Source organism: Balaenoptera ricei, chromosome 1 (assembly GCF_028023285.1).
Source record: "Balaenoptera ricei isolate mBalRic1 chromosome 1, mBalRic1.hap2, whole genome shotgun sequence".
Lineage (NCBI taxonomy): Eukaryota > Metazoa > Chordata > Mammalia > Artiodactyla > Balaenopteridae > Balaenoptera > Balaenoptera ricei.
In genome coordinates, this window is record NC_082639.1 from 133,956,175 (window position 1) to 133,982,037 (window position 25,863).

The 25,863-nt window shown below is 36.4% G+C and overlaps 1 protein-coding gene across 9 annotated transcripts in view; it reads left to right on the top strand.

Moving 5' to 3' along the window:
- The window catches only part of DNM3 (dynamin 3), a 576,309-nt gene that overhangs the window by 82,066 nt on the left and 468,380 nt on the right, over window positions 1-25,863 (top strand). For all 9 annotated transcript variants that reach the window (XM_059936430.1, XM_059936401.1, XM_059936392.1 and 6 more), the window contains exon 2: window positions 14,257-14,330. In XM_059936430.1, the coding sequence (XP_059792413.1) occupies window positions 14,257-14,330 (74 nt within the window). The remainder of the gene's footprint in view (window positions 1-14,256; window positions 14,331-25,863) is intronic.

Sequence of the window (25,863 nt, forward strand, 5' to 3'; positions counted from 1 at the left end):
GTATGTAAATTACCACAAACATACATAGTCTTAAGTAGAATAGTGAAGATGCACCTAGTGTTTTTCAAACATTGTCTATATCTCTTTGTAAGAGATACATTTTACATTGTGACCCAGTGGATGTTTATAAAATTGAAACAAAAGTATTATGAAATACTTAACATTTCTACATGTAATATACTGGGATATTTTCTATTGAATTATATTCCTTTCCATTATAAAAAGTATGTTGGTTATGATTTATAAAATTGATTTCATTACCTACTTATCGTCAGATCCCATAGTGTAAAAAATATTGGCTTATTGCATCTCAAATCTCATTGACTCAGGAGATAAGATATGAATCTTGAGCACTGACTTCATGAAAATATAAACTGTAGAGAGTGACAGCTGAAACTTCACTTTAGTTTTGAGTTATTGGCATGTGACTATTAGTGAATATTTATGATATTCACATTAACAAAAGTAATAGATTTAGTTGCATAAATATGTAATTAAATGATTTAAAGTGCTTCTATTTTGTTAATATTGTGTGCTAATGTTAGAACTCTTGTGCTACATGCTACTTTCCATCGAGTGAATCAAGAGATTTCGTTCTATCTTTTCTTCCCTCACTTCCAAATCTCAGTATTTTCATTTTCAGTTGATTGGCATTTATTTTTCTACCTATATTGATATTAAAAACTAACAATGAGGAAAAATATTAATAATGAAAAAATATTGATAATTTATGCTCCATTAAAGTATTACAACAATAATTCATAAATACATAACCCTACATAGCCTATCACACATTAAATTTTTTAGCATCTTATTTCTGAGGATAGAAAGCATTTAATAGGTATTATCTCTGTAATATTTTCTGATATAGTATATTCTCTAAATTTAAAATTTCCTAATATGATCTTTATTAAAAGTAAGAAACCCATATTCCAAGCTGTCTTTAATCATTGTCATCTTCCATGCAATGCTCCAGCCACAATAAATTATTTAGCCAATCCGTTTCTTCCTTTCTTTCTTCCTCTCTTCTTGCCTGCCTTCCTTCCTCCCTTTTGTCCTTTCCTCTAATAGTTTTGGGTACCTGCTATGTTCCATGCATGGTAGTAGGGAGAAAATAAAAGATATAATCCTTTGCCTTCGTTGGATTTAAACTGGATACAAATATCCCCAGTTGTGGAAGTGAAAACAGGAAGCCTTAGAAAGATTGCTTAGAAAGCCACTGATGGGATTAGATTCTGTGTATGTTGATTTACTTCTAACATCAGAGACTGATAGAGCATTGGAAGTGGCAGAGGTGTTCGCAGACATTAGTTCAGTCCTCACATTTTAAAGATGTTCTAGAAAACTGAGTCTCTTATAGATTAAATGATGTGTTGAAGTCACAGCTGGAACCTAAGCTGGGTTTTTGACCAGTGCTCTTTTATACCACCTCCTCTCTTTTTTGTGATATTGTCTACCCAGATCCCATGTTGTCATATACTTTTATATGTGGTTTGTGCTGTTAAAGATCTCTTTTCATAATGCACACACTGAACTATAGACTTTTACCATTATTGGTTTTGTTACTTGAAATTATAATTGGAACTATTAGAGATACATCTGTGGAAAGGCAATGAAAGGGGGCCATTAAGTGCTAATAAATGCCTCTCCTTATGAGAATGGAAATCTTTTCTAAGTATTTGAGCTCTTTTCACTGGTGCTCTTAAGTGGCTAGAAATAAAACTTGCAACACGCTTGTGGAATACTCTAGATGCCAGGGGATTCATTTCATTCTGTATTTGAATTGAGCACATTGTAGTTGGAGAATGTTTGTTGGTTTAAGCTTTCATTCCATGTTTTGCATTAACCTTTATTGTGGAAAACAGTAGAACAATATTGAGAGCTCTTAGAGAATAGTCTTTAGATAGCTGATGAGTTTCCAGGAAGCAGCTGAAAAGGTTAAAGTTATAGGTGTTTATTTTGATATATTTTCCTTTTCATATTACCCAAAACTTTTCAGTATGACAAACTGAATCTAGTTTACCCTAAATTCACATGCCTATGGCTAGCAAAAGATCATCAAAGATACTTGTTGCTATGGATATATATATATATATATATATATATATATATATATATATATATGTTCTGAAACAAATTTGGGTAATTAATTACTAAATAGATTTCAGGATAACTTACTACTACTATTTTTGCTAAAAATAATGATAATGATGATGATGGTTATAATGATAGCAGCTAACATTTTTGACCACTTACTATGTGCTAAGTGTTACTATAAGTACTTCAATCTTCCTGTCTATGATTTCAAAATGCAGAATCCTCTGAAAATTAAATATTTTTGTAATTCATTTGGCAAAACTTATATTGACCTAAACTCATTTACTGACAAACTTTACCTGACTGATGTGAGGTTTTTCACAGTTTGTCTTTATCTCTGTTAGTGTGAATATTCATTTGTTTTGCTATAGATATACTAGTAGCAAATATGTGTTAGATATATTAGCCTGTTTGATTTCAGGGTGCTGCTTCAGATTTCATTACACAATGTAAGTTTCATGCATGATTTTACCATTCTCAAATCAGAAAAAAATTAAAAAAAATTTTAAATTGAAGTATAGTTGAGTTACATTGTTGTGTTAGTTTCTGGTATACAGTGAAGTGATTCAGTTATACATATATATATTCTTTTTCATATTTTCCATTATGGTTTATTACAGGATATTGAATATAGTTCCCTGGGCTATACAGTAGGACCTTGTTTTTTTAATCTATTTTATATATAGTAGTTTGTATCTGCTTATCCCAAACTCCTACCACCCCCTTTCCCCTTTAGTAACCATAAATTTGTTTTCTGTGTCTGGGAGTCTGTTTCTCAAATCAGAAAAAAATTGAGTTGCATTATCATATTTGGCCAACAGCAGGTAAAGGGTTGTATTATCTCCACCCCCACCCCAACTTACAGATGAGGAAACTGAGCCAGTTAGCAGTGGATTTTGAATTTAAACCCAGGCATTTTAGTGCTAGAATCTGTGCTCTTAACCACCATGCTATACTGCCTTAAAAATAAGTCTTTAAAAGCATTTCACAGACATAATTATTATATTATTTATCTAATAAAACTCCAGTAAAGATAAATTCAGACTTGAAAATAATTACTCCATTTATATCTCTCTGTTCTGCTTCCTATGTTAAATGCTATCTTAAACATTTATTTTTTTAGTAGATTCTGTCAGATTTGATTGTTTTTTTTTTGTTTTTTGTTTTTTTTGATTGATTGATTAATTGATTGATTGCTATGTTGGGTCTTCGTTTCTGTGCGAGGGCTTTCTCTAGTTGCGGCAAGCGGGGGCCACTCTTCATCGCGGTGCGCGGGCCTCTCACTATCGTGGCTTCTGTTGTTGTGGAGCACAGGCTCCAGACGCGCAGGCTCAGTAGTTGTGGCTCATGGGCCTAGTTGCTCCGTGGCATGTGGGATCTTCCCAGACCAGGGCTCGAACCCGTGTGCCCTGCATTAGCAGGCAGATTCTCAACCACTGCACCACCAGGAAAGCCCAGATTTGATTGTTTTATCTTCAACCTAATGGTCTGTTCTCCTTTGGACTTCTTAAATTTTCAAAAGCGTGTGTGCTCGTTTTTTAAAGCATGCTGGAGGACTTCCGTGGTGGCGCAGTGGTTAAGAGTCTGCCTGCCAATGCAGGGGACATGGGTTCAAGCCCTGGTCCGGGAAGATCCCACATGCCACAGAGCAACTAAGCCCGTGTGCCACAACTACTGAGCCTGCGCTCTAGAGCCCGTGAGCCACAACTACTGAGCCCACGTGCCACAACTGCTGAAGCTTGTGCATATAGAGCCCGTGCTCCGCAACAAGAGAAACCACTGCAATGAGAAACACGTGCACTGCAACGAAGAGTAGCCCCCGCTCGCTTTCTCTGCAACTAGAGAAAGCCTGTGCGCAGCAACAAAGACCCAACGGAGCCAAAATTAATTAATTAATTAATTAAAAAATTAAGCTTGCTGGGTCTTACAAGAAAGAGGAAACATTGCTGCTGAGACAAATGATACTTTGAGGTGCTTTATACTCTAAATAAAGAAGGAAGCCACCAAGCAGTTTAGTATAGCAAATAATTTGGACAGTAAAAAAAGTGGTCACCTTAGTTACACACTCTCAGTTTACTGATTGTTGATGGACATGTAGTTTACATATTATTCTTGACATATACAAATGAACAATATGGTCTAATGGGTATACTCAGAGAAGAGTAGATAGAGAAAATAATTCTTAAGTTTATTCATTAATATGCCTTCTTTAGTCAGCAGAGTTTTTTGAATAGTAAGAAGGAATTTATTGAACTCTGTTAAGTGTTTCCACTGGCTACTTTTAGTACATTTCAGGACTTGGAGCTATTAAAAGTATTTTTCCTAAACTTTCATTGGGAATATAGTTTCAAAGGTAACTTCTAAGATAAGAAATAACTAAACATTTATTATGTGTGTATTTTAAATATATATATTCCTGTTTATATATATATAATCATCTATTAGATATTGAGTACTTTTCTTTTTCCTTAGTTCTTTGATCTTTAAAATTTTCGTAATCAATGATATAGGATGACAGGAAAAAGTCAATTAAACAGACAAGAAAAAACACATTTCAGGTAAGAAAATAAAACAATAGAACACATACATGATACCTATATCTTTAATTATGAATGTGTATTTATTTTTTAAAAGTCACCCCTTAAAATTTATCTTCCCAATAAATTTAATTTTCATTCCTAGAATGCTGACTTTATGTGTTTACCAAGTCACCACTGAGCACGTTCTTTGTGCCAGGTGCTATGCCAAACACTGGCGTTTAGAAATGAGGTTCCTGTCGTAGGGAGCTTGTCTAGGAGAGGGGATGTGACTGGGGTTCGTGGTACTTTGCAGTAAAGAGGAGGGGCATCTAAATATACTGTCATATCAGGAAATACTTGCCATGCATAGGAAGCTCTGCCAACATTCTATCTTTAAGGGTGAGATGGGTAAAGAAAGGTGCATTGGGTAAGGGCTTCTGTGGTAGAGGAGTCAACACAGGGGTCTGAAATCAGTGTGAAGTCACTTGAGAACCATATGTTCTGTTAATAAAAGATTTGTGAGGGAGAATAATGGATGAAGCTTCTAGAGTGTTAGGGAGGAACTGGATTCAAGGATCCACTTAAAGCTGTCCTTGACAATTGGAAATCTTGTTCCCATTGACAAAAACACTATATGGTGTGGCTGTGGCTCTCTGTTTTGTTTTAGTGGAGAAAATGACCTATACTTTTGGGATAATTTTTTCTTCCAGTGTCTCAGAAAAAGTGAAAACAGAGAGTACAGTATTGGCTAGGGAAGTTTCTACCCTAATTCATACTTTCCTTCCATCCCCCTGCCAAGGAACCTGTAATACACATTCAGGACCAAGGACAGTAATTGGGCCACATTTCTCCAAGTTATGCCTTAGTAGGGGAGGGGTTGTAGTGGGCTGCCTAGACCAGCCTTGCCCTAGTCATTGGATAAGTGTTCTCTCGCCCTTGTTTCTCACTGAGTGTGGTCTTCCACACATGGGCCTTTCCTAGCCATTGTGGTGTCAAAGTACAGAGGTCTGAGGTTCATGAATGGGCTTCATGGAAAAAGGGGCACGGGACGCCTTTCAGTTTCTTTGATAGCCAGGCTTTAGGCCTGCCTCTTAACTTAGCCAAATGAGGGTTACATATGATCCAGCCCATGTTTTCAGGGTTGTGAAGGGAATATATTGGGGTTTGAGGCAAAGGCTGTCTGACCTTGTCCTTTCCACACATCTCTCTTAAAAACCCTGCAGGAAGGGGTGCCAACAGAACTGAATGTTTAGCACCCTGGGTTCTCTTATTTTTCTTTGATCTGTAGTACATATTTTCAATGGGGGTGAGATTGCCCCTGAGGGGGCAAAAATTGATTCTTGGGGATCAAAAAAAACTTACTCTTTTTATGTATAAAGCATAGATGTACATGCAGTACATATACTATAGTACAGCTGTGGTATTAAATTTAATGGGAGGAAATTAATGCAGAAAGTGTCTAATAAGGCTTCTTGTGTGCACAGTAGTAAATAAGAAAGTTGAGAAACATGTCTAAACCATGCTGTCTCTCTTTTTCTTTCTCATTCTATTTGTTAGGCAGTACAAGGCTGGTTCAGTGACTCATAATGCCATCACTATTCTGGACTCTGTCTTTTTTTGCTCTGCCATTCTTAGTGCATAGCTTTCTTCTTCAAGGTTGCCTTGTGATGTAAGATGGTTGCTGCAGCTCTGCTATCATGTATAACTGAGAGGGAGAAGAAAGAGGAGGGTAGGGCCAAAGGTACACATCAGCTAAATTAGATCCTTTCAAAGGAACTATCTGTGATGTCACTCAGCAACCTCTAATTATATCTTACTGACTAAAATATAATTGTGTGGACACCCCATTTGTAAGGGAGGCTGTGAAGTGTAGGTTTATTTATTTATTTACCTATTTAAGTTGGGCACATTGCCATTCTCAACAAAATTGGGATTCTGTTAATGAGAAATAACTGGCAAATGGATATTGGGTAGGCAACTAACAGTCTCTTTAGTTATCCCTTTGTCATTCATTTGCACGGCAGCTACCCAGGGTAAGGTATAATCTGTGATTTGAAGTAGAATGACAGCTAAGTGCCTCTACTTGATGCTGGGACTTATTAATCTGGTGCTTTAAATTCTTGAACTGACTTTGTAAATAAGTAAATAAAGTGGATTACATATGAAGGCATTCAATTTTTGAGAGCATTTCCTAGTGGGAGAACACATGGTATTTGTAAACTGAGAACTGGCTTCTTCCTTCAGTTTACAGATCTCTGACTCAGAAACTTTTGCATTTTGAATATTGCAATGGGAACCATTAATTACTGGTTAATTATATTTAATGAAAACATATTGCTTAGAAATTCTGAGTTTTGTGAATGAAAGGTAAATATTGAAATTTCTTAGATGTTAGTAAAAAAAATAAAAGCACTGTGTTTCTTGCGTTTGGATTTGCAACTATGTTTTTCAAACAAAATGATGGTGGTATTTATTGAATACCACAAATTATAGAGTAAATGATAGCCCCAAAATGTGATCTTTTACAAATCAGTAAATGCTAATATTCTTACTGTGTGCCAAGAATTTAGGGGAAAAAGGAAACTCTGGTGGAAAATTTCCAGTTAAATGTGTGGATTTTGGCATAATTACTTCCTTCAGCAATTAAAGTGGCATTGTAATGACTGGCAAAGCTTGAGATTAGGGCATGCAAACACAAAGCCATTTTAACAGTGCCATTGTGTTCAGTGTGTGGAATACATGACCTCAGTCCTTCTTGGGGCAGGGAGTAAACAGTATTTGGCAGTGACCTGTCTATCTGTTTCTCTTTCCTGTTTCTCTCCGTCTTTTTCCTCTTTTTCTTTCTCTCTTTAAAATTGAGTTATCATTTTGAAGGACTGTGAGATAATAATCCTACAGGGACTGTTTTGGAACACATAAAATTACATTTTGAGGATAATTTTTAGAAGAGACTTCTCTGTTTTTAAGGAATGATTTTTAAAAGTATATTGGCTCTTGGATTTTAAAAAATATTGTTTCCTTCAAATTCTATTCTGTGTCTTCAGACATTCAGTAATATTTGCCTCCCTGATGTTCTGTATTGTGTACTTTGGTGAATACTGTTAGCTCTTAAACATTCATAATAAAAATATTAATTTCAGTGACCTCAGCAAATTACTGGTAAATCAGAAGTTATCTTGCCTGTTCTTTCTGCCCATGTAAAATGCCACTTAGTTGTCTGCCTGTTGAGAATCAGATATGGGCATGTTTTCCTTCCATGTTTTGAATATATGGGGCAATGAGAAAACATCCTGAGAGAGTAGGTGGCAAGTGTTAAAAATAATACCTGGGCACTGAAGGAGACACTGGGAGGAACACGGGGATGAGGGAGCAGATGTGTAAATAGACCAGTATGACAAGTGTGTGTTGAGAGTTTAGGTAGAGGCATGTACAGGGGGATTTCAAAGAAGGTATACAGGGGGATATTCTCAGAGAAGGTGATATGGAGCTGAGTATTGAAGATTAAGTAGGAGTTGACTAGATGGAGAAGTAGGGGGAGAGCATCCCATGAGGGAAGCATGGAATATGCCAAGGAATGTGCCTGAGAGCACAGGTGAACACTGAAACTTCCACTAGGAGACATACTTTTTTTGTTGTTGTTTACAGTTTGGATTTCATGCTAAAGACAGTGGGGAGTCATTTAATGATTTAGAGTCTGGGAATGATGTGATGGGACTTATGTTCCTCTTGAGGTTGGATTGGAGGGTGCTCAAATTGGATGCAGGGAAATTAATTGGGAGATTATTGTGGTAGTCTGTATGAGAGTTGGAGGCACCTGGAACGGGGATTGAAATAGAGAAGAGAGGATGCATTTAAGGGATATTAAGGTAGAATCAGCAGGACTTGGTGGCCATTGTGGAGCGTGAAGACAGAGGAAGATGGTGGATGGATGATTTCCATGTACTTGGTTTGGCTGACATGTATGGATGCTGATGATGTGGATTGTGATTGAGAATAAAGGAGGAGAAACATGTTGGATAGATGATAATGAGTTGAATTGTAGAGACTGGTTTTGAGACATCTAAGTGGAGATGTCTAAGAGGCTAGTGTGACTTTGGGATACCTCTGACTTCTGGTATTTAACTTATTGCTCTGGGGACTCCTTCTCAATCTCTTCGTTAGTGCTACTTCTTTCAGGTGCTCTTTAAGTATTGGTATTTTCCAGACTCCATATTCATCACTCTTCTCCACTCTGTTCCTACTCATCTGTTCTCTTGGCTTCAACAACCTGCTCCAATAAAGACTCACAAATTATTATCTCTACACAGGACCTTTATCCTAAGTTCCAGTTGCTCAGTCTAACTATGTACTTGTCTTAATCTAGATATTATCTAGGTATCTAAAGGTCAACATATCCTCATCTTCTCCCATTTTTTTTTTTACAGTGTAGCATAGTCTAATGCTCAAGAGCACAGATGCTAGAGTCACACTTTCTAGGTTTGAGTCCTAGATCTGTCACTAGCTTTGTGACTTTGAGAAAATTATGTAGCCTTTCTGTGCCTCAGTGTCCCCATCGGTGAAGTGAGAATAACAATAGTATCTACCTCATAGGGTTGTTATGAAGATCAAATGAAAATGATGCCTGGCACATGGTAGATACTATATATATATCAGCTATAATCAGATCTTTCTGTATTTCCTATTCTGGTCAGTGGCACCACTATTCAATCAGCTTCCCAAACCAGAAATATCCTGGTGGCTATTAACTCCTTCATATCATTTCATTCCACATCAAAGTGATCATTAAGTCCTGTCAGTTGTCCATTCTCTCTGTTGTCTTCTCTCCATCTTCACTATCACTGCCTTGAATAACCTTTATCATCTTCTTCCTCAGTGACCTAGACAGGTTAGTGACTAGTCTCCCTGTCTTTTGTTTTCCCTTTTCAACATTCTCTGTAGAGTCCGCCAGTGAACTGTAAATCTGATCACTGAAAACTCTTCAGTGCTCTCCTGTTTTCATAGGAAGAAAAAAATACAAGTGAAGCCTCTAAGGTCTCCTCCTGCCTCCTTCTCCAGAGACTTCTCCACCTCATTCTGACCTTTCTTTAATATTTACAGTTCCATAATGTTCTGTGTTACGTAGCTCTCCCATGTCTTTACACATTCCCTGTGGATCCCCTGTGGAATGCCTCCTTATCTCATGTCTCTCTGAAATTGTTTCTGGCTGGTCCCCCAAGCAGAATAGATTATTCCCTGCTTTGCATCGATACTTCAACTTGTGTGGAGCTTAACCATAGAGTCTGTCATGCTTACTGTAGTCATTTGCATTTCGTTTCCCACTCCCCTCCCCAAGACTAAGATGATTTGGCTTTGAATGGATCAGCTACATGAATTAACTTATTGGAGGGTATGAGTTATACCTCTTGGCTTCAGTCAAGGGCAGATGTTAGACATTTATTTACTGAACAGATCACCTGGTTAGTCATCATTACATCTATATTGAACAAAAGCGTGTCCATAGTTTATTTGCTGCTAAGGGGGAAAATTCCTTTTAGCTTTGCTGATACAGCCATTGCTCTCTTTTTAGGCTTCCAAAGATCAATCATTTCCTAATTGAGCAGTGATAATATTTCTTGATAACTAAGTTTCTGGAAAAGCCAATAAGAAATGTTATCAAGGTGGTTCTTAGACCATAGCATGGGAACTGTTCTCTCCTTTTTGTTCAGGAATCAGGAAACCATGAAAAAGCATTGACTTTTTTTCTGAAGACTAGCAGTTAAGACTGTGTAGATTAATGCTTTATTGAGGTGGGTTGAGAGAGAAGAAAGACATTTGAATCGTAGCTGCTATGTGGCATAGAGAGGGAAGCACTACTCCTGCCTTAAAATCTGTACAGTCCAATCATAAATGAGGCATTCAGGCTAAAGAAGGGAGTCAATTTAATACTGCTTAGTCTCCAGATTACTCTTCTCGCTCTACCTTGAAGGTCCATTTTTCAGGAAAATGGCACACAAATTTAAATCCACAGTAATACTAAAGGCACAGTCTTTTTTTCTGCATTAATTTAGCAAAGTAATTTTTCTGTAAGATGTACCTACAGGAGAACCAACCACCTATTGCACAGAAAATAATAAAATTCAAATGGATGGTTGTACTTAATGGCTAATGAATTATTCATGATTGTTTGTATCAGTGCCTTGGCTCCCTGTTGATGGAGGCAGGAAAAAGGAACTGAGCTTTCCAAACCAGTGCAGCTGGTCAATATCAAGGGGACAGTTCAGGTGGGATCTGAGCCTCCTCACCTCCAAATTTCATTCATGAAATGTTAAAAATTGTCAAGGCTTTTTTTTTTTTTTTAACACGAGAGGATGCTAAAATATCAGGGAAAACACCCTGTGGTTGTATTGTAGCAATAATAATAGTACTACTTTTTTTCTGTGGTGCTTTGGTTTTTAAAAATTTCCCATGTGTTGCATTTCCTTTAATTCATAGGATTTTCTCAATTTAGCAGAAAAAGAAACTGAGGTTTAGAGAATTTTGCCCATTCAGTGGCAGAACTGGGGTTCAATGAGAGGTCCTCTGTGTTTCCTTTGAGGGCTCACCCCCTTAGCTCTCACAGCAGGGGTGTGCTGGGCATATGGTTTTCATGCTGCTGGGTCATCAGAATGACATGAATCTTCCGGGTGCCAGATGAGTCACTCAGTCTTCAGAAGAGAGAAATTTCTCTCTTGTGCTTTGTGGCATTCAGATACTCCTGTGAAGTCAGAAGAGACTTCAAAATAGCAGGATTTGGTTACCAAATCTTTTGACTTTTGGTGAAAATGTATGTGTTGGAGGTAGGACTGGGGAGAGCCATGAAGGGGATACTTGAATACGTTTATTACTCTTAAAGCAAAGTTCTGTTTGCTTAATAAAAATGTAGAGAAAAGTGTTAGCTATATCTGTCGGCTTACATTTTAGCCAAACACATGATAATTATTTGTTATTTAAGATGTTTGATACCTTCTGTTTTGCTTTGATAATGTTCAAATGATTGTTACTAAATCTACATTATAAATATATGGTCACAAGCATGAGTTGAAGCAGATCCCAGCATGAAGGTATTAAGTAACTAAACCTCCTTTCTTCCTTCTTCCTTCTCTCCTTCTTTATTTTCTACATCTTTTTCTTAAAGAAGATATTTTATTGATTTGTTAAATGCCATTATTTAGACATTTAAGACATGTATATTTATCTTTGGCATCTATACATCCTAAAACCTCATTCAGTGGCCCTAATAACTCAAACAGATGGCCTCCAGCTCTTTGCTCTGGAGTTTTGTTTCATTTTCCCTTTACCTGTTTTGATTCTCAGATTAACTTTTCCTTTTTAGGTCTAGGCACAGAGTAGATGCTCTCCTTGTTTTTTTTTAAAGTGATTACTGAAAACATCCAAACTAACAAATATTCTAATACAGTTCCTGAAGAATATTAAGAGTATCTGATTGCATGTATTTGGATGTTTTTAAAAAGAGAGTGTTTGTCTCTCTCATTTCTGAACTCTAGTGTAATTTACCTGCTCCCTTCTTAATGGTTTTCTTTGTGCATGTATGTCTTTATCTTCCCATTAGATTTTGTACTCGTGGTGTCTAACTAGTGCAGGCCCATGCCCACAGCATCTTCTTAGCACTTCTTAGTTTTTCAGTGAATTTTTTTGATAAGTAAATAATATTATTTATTCAGGTGGCATTTTTTAAGAGCAAAAACAAGTCTGTAATTTCACTATTCTCTATTTTAGTTACATATAGTGACATTCCAAATGAAACTTAGTCCTTGGAGTCAAGGAGTAAAATCATTAACTTAGCTAAGAGGCTGTCAGAATTTACACTAGCACTTGCAAAATAAATTAGTTATAAGTAGGGAAATTTTGCTTAATTTTATCTCTGTAACTCTCTATTTCAAAGTATTAGTGGAGCTAAAGCCTTGGATTTTGCAGCATTCTCACTGACCTTTACCAATTGTATAAGCTGTTGTTTACTGAAATCCCATCTGTGTTGAAGCTGTGTTCTGTCAATTTTCCTACAAAACTCATAGTATATCCCATGCCATTATTATCCAGTAAATCGTTAAGTAACATTTCCTAACTTGAGGCCAGTGGTTCTCAAACTGTAACAGGGAAGAGCTAAATTGGACTCCATGTTTGATCTGTTTCTTTGACTTTAACCTTTGCTTTTCGTTGTTTTTGTTATTATAATCATACATAATGGGCTCCCTCAGGTAACCTTGCCCCTCTGCCTGAATGTTAAACCAAAGTGCCTTTGTACATCCTGACCGTGTCCACCTGTGGATGGCTGCAAGAAAGAAGAAATTAACACATCCACTCCGGGAGGCCGGCCATTCCAGGTGATATTTGCAAAACTTATGGCCATTTTACTTTACTTCCTCATCACCTCTCCCTCTCCGATTCTATGAAAGAAACTGGCATCCAGACCCAGATAAGATAGTTTTTCAGAGACACTAGTCCGCCATCTTCTTTGTCTGCAGGATTTCTGAATAAAGTTGCTATTCCTTGCCTCAACACCTCATCTGTTCACTAGCCTGTTGTGCGGCATGCAGAGCGAGCTTGGACTCGATAAAAAAACCATGGTGAACATCAGAATCCTCGGGAGTCTGTTAAGAGTATAGATGCCACATCTGTCCCCGAACATTTTGAATCTGTAGGTTCAGAATGGATCCTGGGTGTCTGTGGTTATAACACTTTCTGGTGGTCCTGGAAACACTTTTTGGGAAACATTGCCATTGAGTCAGAAATTTATTTTGAATGGAATTCTGTGATTTTTAAAATGATGATGCTTCTAAAAGTTGTGAGTCATTCTAAATGTCTTTAAAAACAGTGTTATAGGTATGTTTATGAATTCTCTTTGACATTGCAGAATCAGTACTGATTTATGTGGCATTATAGATGTAATTATAAAATACTTTCTTTGCAGTTTTATTGGTTTAGTGTATATTAACATGCCATTTTAAACACAATATTTATTTGAAAAATCTCCTTTTTTATAAGCTCCTATCTATCGGGAATGAGAAAAGACAAAAATCAAATTGCAGTATTTTTTCTGCTGTTAATTTCTACATATGCAATATTTATCTCCGCTTAATCCCACATTTTGTGTGTGACCTTTTATTGGAGAAAAAATTTAGGTATTTAGAAGATACAATCTAATGTGCCTTTATTACCTCTTATAATGGTCTGTATTTCATGGTGTTAATATTGATCTTGAAGCTGGATGGAGTGATGAATTTTTTAATTACCAAAGAGTTTAAGGATTAAGTTCCACAGCAAATATTTTTGTTAAGTCCTTGTTCTCTGAAAATAAAAATGAATTGACAATACACAGTAGTTTAATGCAAACTTTTATTAATTCCAGCTAAATGAATGAATTACATATTCCAGTGAGGTCATTATGATAATGCACGTGGGTTAATATTCAGTATAAGGACCCTTCCCCACCCCCCCTTTTTTATTTTGCAAATGTCTCTTTTATAAGATGGGTCTAGCATTCTTTAGATATGTGATGCATTGAAAGGTTGAGAATTAGAATTTCTGTGGAACTTCATTTGTAAATTTATAGGTGATCAGAATTCCTTAATATACCTTAATCTATTCCTTCTTTTTTTTTTAGGGACTTTCTCCCTCGAGGGTCCGGCATTGTAACGAGAAGGCCTCTTGTGCTGCAGCTTGTTACTTCCAAAGCAGGTAATGAATGAGGATGTTTGCCACATAGATGAGTGTATCCCATGGTACCTGTTGTCTCCACTCCTGGCTGTTGGATTGTAGCAACAGAAACGTTTTCGTGATCACTCTGCTATGGGTAGCTGCCTATATTTCTCTCCAAAATGCCCTCTTCTTCATTGCTTTTTAAATTCCCTTTATTACATTAAATGGAAAGTCTCATTTCTCATTGTAATATATTTATAATTTTACAGTGTGGCATAACCACTAATACCCCTGGTATACTTCCTTCCTTCCTGTGTGTGTGTGTGTGTGTGTGTGTGTCTGGGAATTTTTAAAAAGTAATTTAACATCCATCTAATACCTGTATGCATATTGTCGACTGAAAAAAAAAAACCCACGCAACCTAAAAGTTGAAAGTTGTGTTTTATTCGGTGGGAATTTTTAGGATTTAAAGCCCAGGAGGCAGCATCTCAGGTAACCCTGAGAGACCTGCTCCGAGGAGGCAATGGGGGAGCTAGGATATATAGGAGTTTTGCAACAAAGGGCAGGTAGTAGGAACAAAAGATTACTGTTAATAAAAGAAAACTAGATATCTCAAGGAATTTATCACTTTTCTGAGACTGGGAAGATGCAACAGTCTGGGCTCAATGAAATCATTTCTTTGATATGCACCTCGGCTATCTGGGGTCAGTATCTTGTATTTTCACATCCTGAGTTTCCATCTGGGCTCACCAGCTCACCCTCCCGTGGTGGCTGCAATCACTGATAACTGTGACATCCTTTGTTTACTGATATGGCAGGCAATATTCCATTTATCAATATGTATAGTGTATGTGTATCTATATCTATGTTTATATCCATATCTGGATCTATATCTAATGTGCTGTTTTTGGCCCTCTCCTTAACACCATGGTAATTTTTTAGGCAAATGAGCTTTATTTTCATTTTTGTTTCTCAGTAACTGGTGATGTGGAATTTTTTGTGTGCGTTTATTTGGTATTTGTATTTCTTCTTTTGTGAATTGGCTGTTTTTTTTTTTATCTTTGCCCATTGCTTTTTGAGGATTTTACTACTTTTCCTAACAATTTCTTTGAATGCTTAAGACTGAAACACTTGTAAAGTTCATGCTTCATAATTTGCAAAAACAATGTCATGGAGGTTTACCCTTATGTTTTCTTCTAATAATTTTACAGTTTTGATTTTACATTTAGACCTTTGATCCATTTTGAGTTAATTTTTATAAGTGGTACAAAGTAAGAGTTCAACTTCATTTTTTGCATGTGTATATCCAATTGTCCCAGCACCATTTTTAGAAAAGACTATTCTTTCTCCACTGTATGTTTTTTGGCACCTTCATTGAAAATCAATTGGCCATAGATACATGGGTTTATTTCTGGACTCCCAAGTCTATTCAGTTGTTCTATATCTCTGTATTTGTGCCTGTACCATACTCTCTTAATTACCCTTGCTTTGTACTTGAAATTCAGAAGTATGAGTTTTTCTACTTTGTTCTTCCTTTTCAAGGTTGTTTTGGCTATCCTGAGTCCTTTAAAATTCTATGTGAATTTGAGAATCAGTTTGTTTTATCCCAGGAATGCAAGATTGATTTAATATCTGAAAATCAAGTAACGTATCATATCAACAGAATGAAAACAAAAATCACAGGATTGTCTCAATAGACTTAGAATGAACATTTAAGAAAATCCCATACTCCATCATGAAACACTCAGCAAACTAGGAATAGAAGGGCACTTCCTCAACTTAATAAAGGACATGTATGAAAAACTCACAGCTAACAGCATACTTAATGGTGAAAGACGGAATGCTTTCCCTCTAATATTGGGAATAAGACAAGGATGTCCACTGTTGTCACTTCTATTCAGTGTTGTACTAGAGGTTCTAGCCAGCGCAGTTGGGCAAGAGAAAAAAAATAAAAGACATCCATATTGGAGAGGATAGAGTAAAATTATCTCTGTTTGCATATGATATGATCAAGTACATAAAAATTCCTAAGGAAGTCACTAAACAACTATTAGAATTAATAAATGAACTCCACAAGGTTACAGGATACCACATAAAGATACAAAAATCAATTGTAATTTTATACACTTGCAATGCACAATCAAAAACTTGCAGTAAGAAAACAATTCTATTTACAATAGCATCATAAAGAATACACTACTTAGGAATAAATTTAACAAGAAGAGCAAACCTTATACTATGAAAACTACAAACTATTATTTAGATAATTTGAAAAACATCCTATATTCACTGATTGGAAGACTTAATGTAAGTTGGCAATACTTCCCAAATTGATAGGTAGAGTCAATGCAATCCTTATCACAATTCAGCTCACTTTTTGGGTAGAAATTGTAGACATTTTAAACCATTTCTTAATGTAAAAAAATCGAAGTTTGATCCAAAGGAATGGACTTGAATAATGTCATTTGGAAAAAGTAAATTGCTTACAAATCTACAATGTACCAGATACTATTTGAAGCTCTGGAGATATAGCAGTGACTAGGACAAAGTCTCTGCCCTTCTGGTGATTTATAGTCTGGTTATATCATTTTTAATGTATAGAAGGTTTACTCTTTATGGTTATAAAGTCTATACATTTACATTTAACAAAAAGTAAATATTTAGCATAATTTTTTCCTTTCCATACTTTAAAAATTTTTTAGCGTTTAGGTCCGAAATTTATTTTCATATATGAAGAAATAATTTTTTCCCCAGTCTCCTTTATCTTATATTCCACTCTTAGTGCAATCTATTTCTGAATATCTTTTTTGTTTTAATGTGCCAACACTATAGTGTTGCACCATGCGGCATATGGGATCTTAGTTCCCTGACTCGCACCTCCTGCAGTGGAAGCGCAGAGTCTTAACCACTGGACTGCCAGGGAAGTCCCTACAGTGTTTTACTTTAAACAGGTTTATAATTTACTTTAATATCTATCTATCAGGGCTATAGTCCTCCCCCCATTATTTACTGATTTATTTATTTATTTATAATTTTAATTATTTTTTTTAATTTGAAGAGTTTGAATAACAAAATTTTATTTGCCCAAAACTGATACAGGCTTCTTCTACCTTTTAGGCATTCCCAGTTTGGGAGCTTTTTTTTTTAACATAATTATTGGAGTAAAATTGCTTTACAATGTTGAGTTAGTTTCTGCTGTATAACAAAGTGAATCAGCTATATGTATACATATATCCCCATATCTCCTCCCTCTTGCGTCTCCCTCCCACCCGCCCTATCCCACCACTTTAGGTGGTCACAAGGCACAGAGGTGATCTCCCTGTGCTATGCGGCTGCTTCCCACTAGCTATCTATTTTAAATTTGGTAGTGTGTATATGTCCATGCCACTCTCTCACGTCATCCCAGCTTACCCTTCCCTTTACCTGTGTCCTCAAGTCCATTCTCTACATCTGTGTCTTTATTCGTGTCCTGCCCCTACGTTCTTCAGAACCCCCCCTTTTTTTTTTTTTTTGATTCCATATATAGGTGTTAGTATACGGTATTTGTTTTTCTCTTTCTGACTTACTTCACACTGTATGACAGACTCTAGGTCCATCCACCTCACTACAAATAACTCAATTTCGTTTCCTTTTATGGCTGAGTAATATTCCATTGTATATATGTGCCACATCTTCTTTATCCATTCATCTGTCGATGGGCATATAGGTTGCTTCCATGTCCTGGCTATTGTAAATAGAGCTGGAATGAACATTGTGGTACATGACTCTTTTTGAATTATGGTTTTCTCAGGGTATATGCCCAGTAGTGGGATTGCTGGGTCGTATGGTAGTTCTATTTTTAGTTTTTTAAGGAACTTCCATACTGTTCTCCATAGTGGCTGTGTCAATTTACATTCCCCCCAACAGTGCAAGAGGGTTCCCTTTTCTCCACACCCTCTCCAGCATTTATTGTTTGTAGATTTTTGATGATGACCATTCTGACCAGTGTGAGGTGATACCTCATTGTAGTTTTGATTTGCATTTCTCTAATGATTAGAGATGTTGAGCATCCTTTCATGTGTTTGTTGGCAATCTGTATATCTTCTTTGGAGAAATGTCTATTTAGGTTTTCTGCCTATTTTTGGATTAGGTTGTTATTTTTTGATAATTGAGCTGCATGAGCTGCTTGTATATTTTGGAGATTAATCCTTTGTCAGTTGCTTCATTTGCAAATATTTTCTCCCATTCTGAGGGTTGTCGTTTCATCTTGTTTATGGTTTCCTTTGCTGTGCAAAAGCTTTTAAGTTTCATTAGGTCCCATTTGTTTATTTTTGTTTTTATTTCCATTACTCTAGGAGGTGGATCAAAAAAGATCTTGCTGTGATTGATGTCAAAGAGCGTTCTTCCTATGTTTTCCTCTAAGAGTTTTATAGTGTCCGGTCTTACATTTATGTCTCGAATCCATTTTGAGTTTATTTTTGTGTATGGTGTTAGAAAGTGTTCTAATTTCATTCTTTTACATGTAGCTGTTCAGTTTTCCCAGCACCACTTATTGAAGAGGCTGTCTTTTCTCCATTGTATATTCTTGCCTCCTTTATGAAACATAAGGTGACCATATGTGTGTGGGTTTATCTCTGGGCTTTCTACCCTGTTCCACTGATATATATTTCTGTTTTTGTGTCAGTACCATACTAACTTGATTACTGTAGCTTTGTAGTATAGTCTGAAGTCAGGGAGCCAAGATTGCTTTGGATATTTGGGGTCTTTTGTGTTTCCATACAAATTGTGAAGTTTTTTGTTCTAGTTCTGTGAAAAATACCATTGGTAATCTGATAGGGATTGCATTGAATCTGTAGATAACTTTGGGTAGTACAGTCATTTTCACAATGTTGATTCTTCCAATCCAAGAATGTGGTATATCTCTCCATCTGTTTGTATCATCTTTAATTTCTTTCATCAGTGTCTTATAGTTTTCTGCATACACGACTTTTGTCTCCTTAGGTAGGTTTATTCCTAGGTATTATATTCTTTTTGTTTCAGTGGTAAATGGGAGTGTTTCCTTAATTTCTCTTTCAGATTTTTCATCATTAGTGTATAGGAATGCAAGAGATTTCTGTGCATTAATTTTGTATCCTGCTACTTTACCAAATTTACTGATTAGCTCTAGTAGTTTTCTGGTAGCATCTTTAGGATCCTCTATGTGTAGCATCATGTCATCTGCAAACAGTGACAGTTTTACTTCTCCCTTTCCGAGTAGGATTCCTTTTATTTCTTTTTCTTCTCTGATTGCTGAGGCTAAAAGTTCCAAAACCATGTTGAATAATAGTGGTGAGAGTGGGCAACCTTGTCTTCTTCCTGATCTTAGTGAAAATGGTTTCAGTTTTTCACCATTGAGATCCATGTTGGCTGTGGGTTTGTCATATATGGCCTTTATAATGTTGAGGTAAATTTCCTCTATGCCTACTTTCTGGAGGATTTTTATCATAAATGGGTGTTGAATTTTGTTGAAAGCTTTTTCTGCATCTATTGAGATGATCATATGGTTTTTATCCTTCAGTTTGTTAATATGGTTTATCACATTGATTGATTTGCGTATATTGAAGAATCTTTGCATTCCTGGGATAAACCCCACTTGGTCATGGTGTATGACCCTTTTAATGTGATATTGGATTCTGTTTGCTAGTATTTTGTTGAGGATTTTTGCATCTCTGTTCCTCAGTGATATTGGCCTGTAGTTTTCTTTTTTTGTGACATCTTTGCCTGGTTTTGGTATCACGGTGATGGTGGCCTCGTAGAATGAGTTTGGGAGTGTTCCTCCCTCTGCTATATTTTGGAAGAGTTTGAGAAGGATGGGTGTTAGCTCTTCTCTAAATGTTTGATAGAATTCGCCTTTGAAGCCATCTGGTCCTGGGCTTTTGTTTGTTGGAAGATTTTTAATCACAGTTTCAATTTCAGTGCTTGTGATTGGTCTGTTTATATTTTCTATTTCTTCGTGTTTCAGTCTCGGAAGGTTATGCTTTTCTAAGAATTTGTCCATTTCTTCCAGGTTGTCCATTTTATTGGCATAGAGTTGCTTGTAGTAATCTCTAATGATCCTTTGTATTTCTGCAGTGTCAGTTGTTACTTCTTTTTCATTTCTCAGTCTGTTAATTTGAGTCTTCTCCCTTTTTTTCTTGATGAGTCTGGCTAATTGTTTATCAATTTTGTTTATCTTCTCAAAGAACCAACCCTTAGTTTTATTGATCTTTGCATTGTTTCCTTCATTTCTTTTTCATTTATTTCTGATCTGATCTGTATGATTTCTTTCCTTCTGCTAACTTTTGGGTATTTTTTGTTCTTCTTTCTCTAATTGCTTTAGGTGTCAGGTTAGGTTGTTTATTTGACATTTTTCTTGTTTCTTGAGGTAGGATTGTATTACTATAAACTACCTCTTAGAACTGCTTTTGCTGCATCCCATAGCTTTTGGATTGTTGTGTTTTCATTCTCATTTGTTTCTAGGTATTTTTTGATTTCCTCTTTGATTTCTTCAGTGATCTCTTGGTTACTTAGTAGCGTATTGTTTAACATTCATGTGTTTGTATTTTTTACAGATTTTTTCCTGTAATTGATATCTAGTCTCATAGCATTGTGGTTGGAAAAGATACTTGATATGATTTCAATTTTCTTAAATTTACCACGGCTTGATTTGTGACCCAAGATATGGTCTATCCTGGAGAATGTTCCATGAGCACTTGAGAAGAATGTGTATTCTATTGTTTTTGGATGGAATGTCCTATCAATATAAATTAAGTCCATCTTGTTTAATGTGTCATTTAAAGCTTGTGTTTCCTTATCAATTTTCATTTTGGATGATCTGTCCATTGGTGAAAGTGGGGTGTTACTGTCGATTTCCCCTTTTATGGCTGTTAACATTTGCCTTATGTATTGAGGTTCTCCTATGTTGGGTGCATAAATATTTACAATTGTTATATCTTCTTCTAGGATTCATCCCCTGATCATTATGTAGTGTCCTGTTTTGTCTCTTGTAATAGTCTTTATTTTAAAGTCTATTTTGTCTGAGATGAGAATTGCTACTCCAGCTTTCTTTTGATTTCCATTTTCATGGAATATCTTTTTCCATCCCCCCACTTTCAGTCTGTATGTGTCCCTAGGTCTGAAGTGGGTCTCTTGTAGACAGCACATATATGAGTCTTGTTTTTTTTTTTTAATTAATCAATTTATTTTGATTTTATATTTGGCTGTGTTGGGTCTTCGTTTCTGTGCGAGGGCTTTCTCCAGTTGCGGCTAGCGGGGACACTCTTCATCGCGGTGCGCGGGCCTCTCACCGTCGCGGCCTCTCCCATTGCGGAGCATAGGCTCCAGACGCGCAGGCTCAGTAGTTGTGGCTCACGGGCTTAGTCGCTCCGCGGCATGTGGGATATTCCCAAACCAGGGCTCGAACCCGTGTCCCCTGCATTGGCAGGCAGATTCTTAACCACTGCGCCACCAGGGAAGCCCCGGGTCTTGTTTTTGTATCTATGCAGCCAGTCTATGTCATTTGGTTGGAGCATTTAATCCATTTACATTTAAGGCAGTTATCAATATGTATGTACCTATTACCATTTTCTTAATTGTTTTGGGTTTGTTATTGTAGGTCTTTTCCTTCTCTTGTGTTTCCTGCCTAGAGAAGTTCCTTTAGCTTTTTTTGCAAAGCTGGTCTAGGTTTTGCTTGTCTGTAAAGGTTTTTATTTCTCCGTCGAATCTGAATGAGATCCTTGCTGGGTAGAGTAATCTTGGTTGTAGGTTTTTCCCTTTCATCACTTTAAATATGTCCTGCCACTCCCTTCTGGCTTGCAGAGTTTCTGCTGAGAAATCAGCTGTTATCCTTATGGGGATTCCCTTGTATGTTATTTGTTGCTTTTCCCTTGGTGCTTTTAATATTTTTTCTTTGTGTTTAATTTTTGATAGTTTGATTAATATGTGTCTTGCCATGTAAATCTCCTTGGATTTATCCTGTATGGGACTCTCTGTGCTTCCTGGACATGATTATCTATTCCCTTTCCCATATTAGGGAAGTTTTCAACTATAATCTCTTCAAATATTTTCTCAGTCCCTTTCTTTTTCTCTTCTTCTTCTGGGACCCCTATAATTCGAATGTTGGTGCATTTAATGTTGTCCCAGAAGTCTCTGAGACTGTCCTCAATTCTTTTCATTCTCTTTTCTTTATTCTGCTCTGAGGTAATTATTTCCACTATTTTATCTTCCAGGCCACTTATCCATTCTTCTGCCTCAGTTATTCTGCTATGGATTCCTTCTAGAGAATTTTTAATTTCATTTATTGTGTTATTCATCATTGTTTGTTTGCTCTTTAGTTCTTCTAGGTCCGACTAAAATGCCAGATCCTCAAATCTACACATGTATGGATGCACTGTTGATAGTTTTCTATTCCCATAATTTATTTTTATTTAGGGTTTCTTTTCTATTTGTGTCAAAGTTTAGAATAATTTTGTAAAGACAAAACCATTGCCACTAGAATTATTTTAACTTCAATAGATTCATTAGAGAATAATCAATATCTTTAAAATATTATTATTTTTTTCCAATACAGAGACCATGCTATATTCTTTCCTTTACTCACATTTTCTTTTACTTTGATAAAATTCTTGATGGTCTTTGTACAGTGTCCATACATTTCTAGTTAGGGTGTTCATATTTATTTTTGTTCTTGTAGTTTGAATATGTTTTTTTTTTTCCATTATATTGTCTGACTCCTAATTGCTGATCTATGTAAAAGCTGCTATTTTTAATTTTAATTCTTAAATTAACCATCTTACTCTATGTTTGACAGATTAAACTATTTTAAATTGATTCTCTTGGGTATATTAGTTATATAGTAATTTTATTTGCATTTCTTAATTTATTCAACAAATACTTATGCAAATATTGGGATGGCTGAGAGAAGAGACTTATTGACCAGAATATTAATAAGCTCTGTTGCAGTGGGGGCTTTTTGTTGAGTATTGACATGGGAAAGATGTTCTTACACATTGAGCTCCTTTGAGAAGGAACATCACATGCTTCTTCCTTATACCCTTTTGTCAACAGTCTCCCAATCTTGTCCCTTCTAAGCCCCTGACCGTTCTTTCACTACTTTCCATTAATCAGTGAGGATCATACCTCATGCCCCTCCTCTCTCTTCATGTGAAGTGGACTAGAAATTCTCCTCTCAGGGAAAACTTACTATCCCGACAGTCCTTCAGGAACCTCAAAATGGGGCTTTTGCATTTCAGTACTCTACTCTAATTGATGCCAGCTAAGAATTGCCACCCTCCTTTTTTTTTTACCCTAAAGGTACACTGTTCACAGGGAAGTCTGGGGTATGACTATAGGCTTGGGTTGATGGATAGCTAACAAAATGGCAAAAAGAAGCAAGGGGGGATATATGTCACTGTTCATGCAATTTACTTGTGCCTTCATTATCCTAACTGGGATAAGTTCCATAAATACTACTTTCTTTTGATAGATGCATTCATTCAACCAATGTTTATTGAGTGATTCCTGTGTACCAGGCAAATATCCCTGTCATCATGGAGGTTATGTTCTTGTGGAGAAACCAACAGGAAGTGTAAAAAAAAGCAAAACAAACACACAGCAGGTTAGGGGATGAAGAAGGTGGACATTCAAGCCGTGATGATATTTGTGTAGGCATAGGGACGTTAGATGATTCTAAGGTGGGAGCTGCTTATTTGTTTGAAGTTTAACAGGGAGACCAGTAGGTCTGGAGGTGGAGTGAGTGAGGAAGGGGAGTAGGAGATGGGGTAAGGAGAGACGATGTTCCTGAAACAGGGAAAAAGCTCATTTGGTAGGGTCTTGTGGGCTAGGGACCTCAAAAGGGGACATGATAGGAGGATTAGGACCTTAAAGTAGGTGTCATTGAATGTAAGAGAAAGAAATGATAGAGTGATTCAGAGATTGAAAAGTGGTAGGATAATTTCTTTACTCATGAAGAGGGTGAAGGGATACCTCTTTTGTTGCAACCAAATGGAAAGTGGAAAATATGGGGGAAACTGCAGATAAGTCTGTACTTGTAGTGGATTCCTTGTTTGATGACTTTATTTTCTCTAGGAGAAGTAGGAGACAAAGTATTTGCTGATAATGATTATCTTTTTATTTCCATTAGTATGTCTTTCATTTCTCTTTAATGCCCTATTACATTGATCAAGACTTCCAGAACCATGTTTTGCTCCTTTGATGAAAATGCCTCTTGTGTTAAATTATGCATATGCTATTTGCTATTTGTTTTTCCTGGTAAGGAACTATTTTATTCCTAATTTTGAAAAGATTTTAAAATCTAATAAATAGGTATATAATTTTATTGAATGCATTTAGGCATTTATTGAGATTATCTTTTAAAAAACTCAAATATGTTCACCCTTACCTTTATAGATTTCTTATTTAAGCATCCTTGCATTCCCAAGATATACTTGATTATAGTACCTTATTCTTTTACTGTACTGTTAAAGTAATTTCACTAATTTATTTAGGTTATTTACATTTCTTTCTATACACATCTATCTTGTAGGTGTTATAGAGTTATCAAGTGAAAGCTATACTAGTCAGCATAAAATAAATTGAGCAACACTCTCTCTGTCTTTTGACTTTCTTCTGTTAGCTTTGGATACTCTTAAAAATGCATTTTGGTTTCTGTTTCCGATTAAGGAGGGCTGCTAGCCTGGCTTATTACAAAGGATTATGCCTTCACCTCAGGAGTTCAGCAGCCATGAGTAGTAAGAGCCTGGGCAAGGTTAGACTTGAGGCTGTGGTTGCACTGGGTCCTGAGGCCTGGGTGTCATGCACATGGGGAATATTCAAAACCATGTAGATGCTTAGTGTTCTAATGCAGAGATTTTCCTGCCATAACTCTAGAAACTTTTATAAAAGGATTGCTAGCCCAGGACAGTGACTATGGAGAAAAGTATAATAATAATTTGCTGCCATTTTTTTGAGCATTAATTATGTATCAGCACTATGCACTTTGAAGATACTTTTTAAAAAATTTATTATTATTATTATGTTTCTTTAATTTTTTTTATGTTTGACTGCACTGGGTCTTTATTGCTGCGTGCGGGCTTTCTCTAGTTGTGGTGAGCGGGTTTCTCATTTCTGTGGCTTCTCTTGTTGTGGAGCACAGGCTCTAGGTGCGCAGGCTTCAGTAGTTGTGGCATGCAGCCTCAGTAGTTGTGGCTCGCGGGCTCTAGAGAGCAGGCTCAGTAGTTGTGGCACACGGGCTTAGTTGCTCCGTGACATGTGGGATCTTCCCGGACCAGGGCTCGAACCCGTGTCACTTGCATTGGCAGGTGGATTCTTAACCACTGCACCACTAGGGAAGTCCCTGAAGATACTTTTATTTAACCTTTACAAGAAACTTCTGAGATACATATCATGATTCCCATTTTAGAAAAAGAGCCCCAGCAAGGTTAATCTGTTTGTCCAAGGCTACACTGTTGGTAGGAGTGGGGGTTGTTATTAGTATCTTCCTGACCCTGTTAATATTGCATTTTTAAAATAAGAAACTCGAACTGCTTGATTTATATTTTCAGGACACACTTTATAT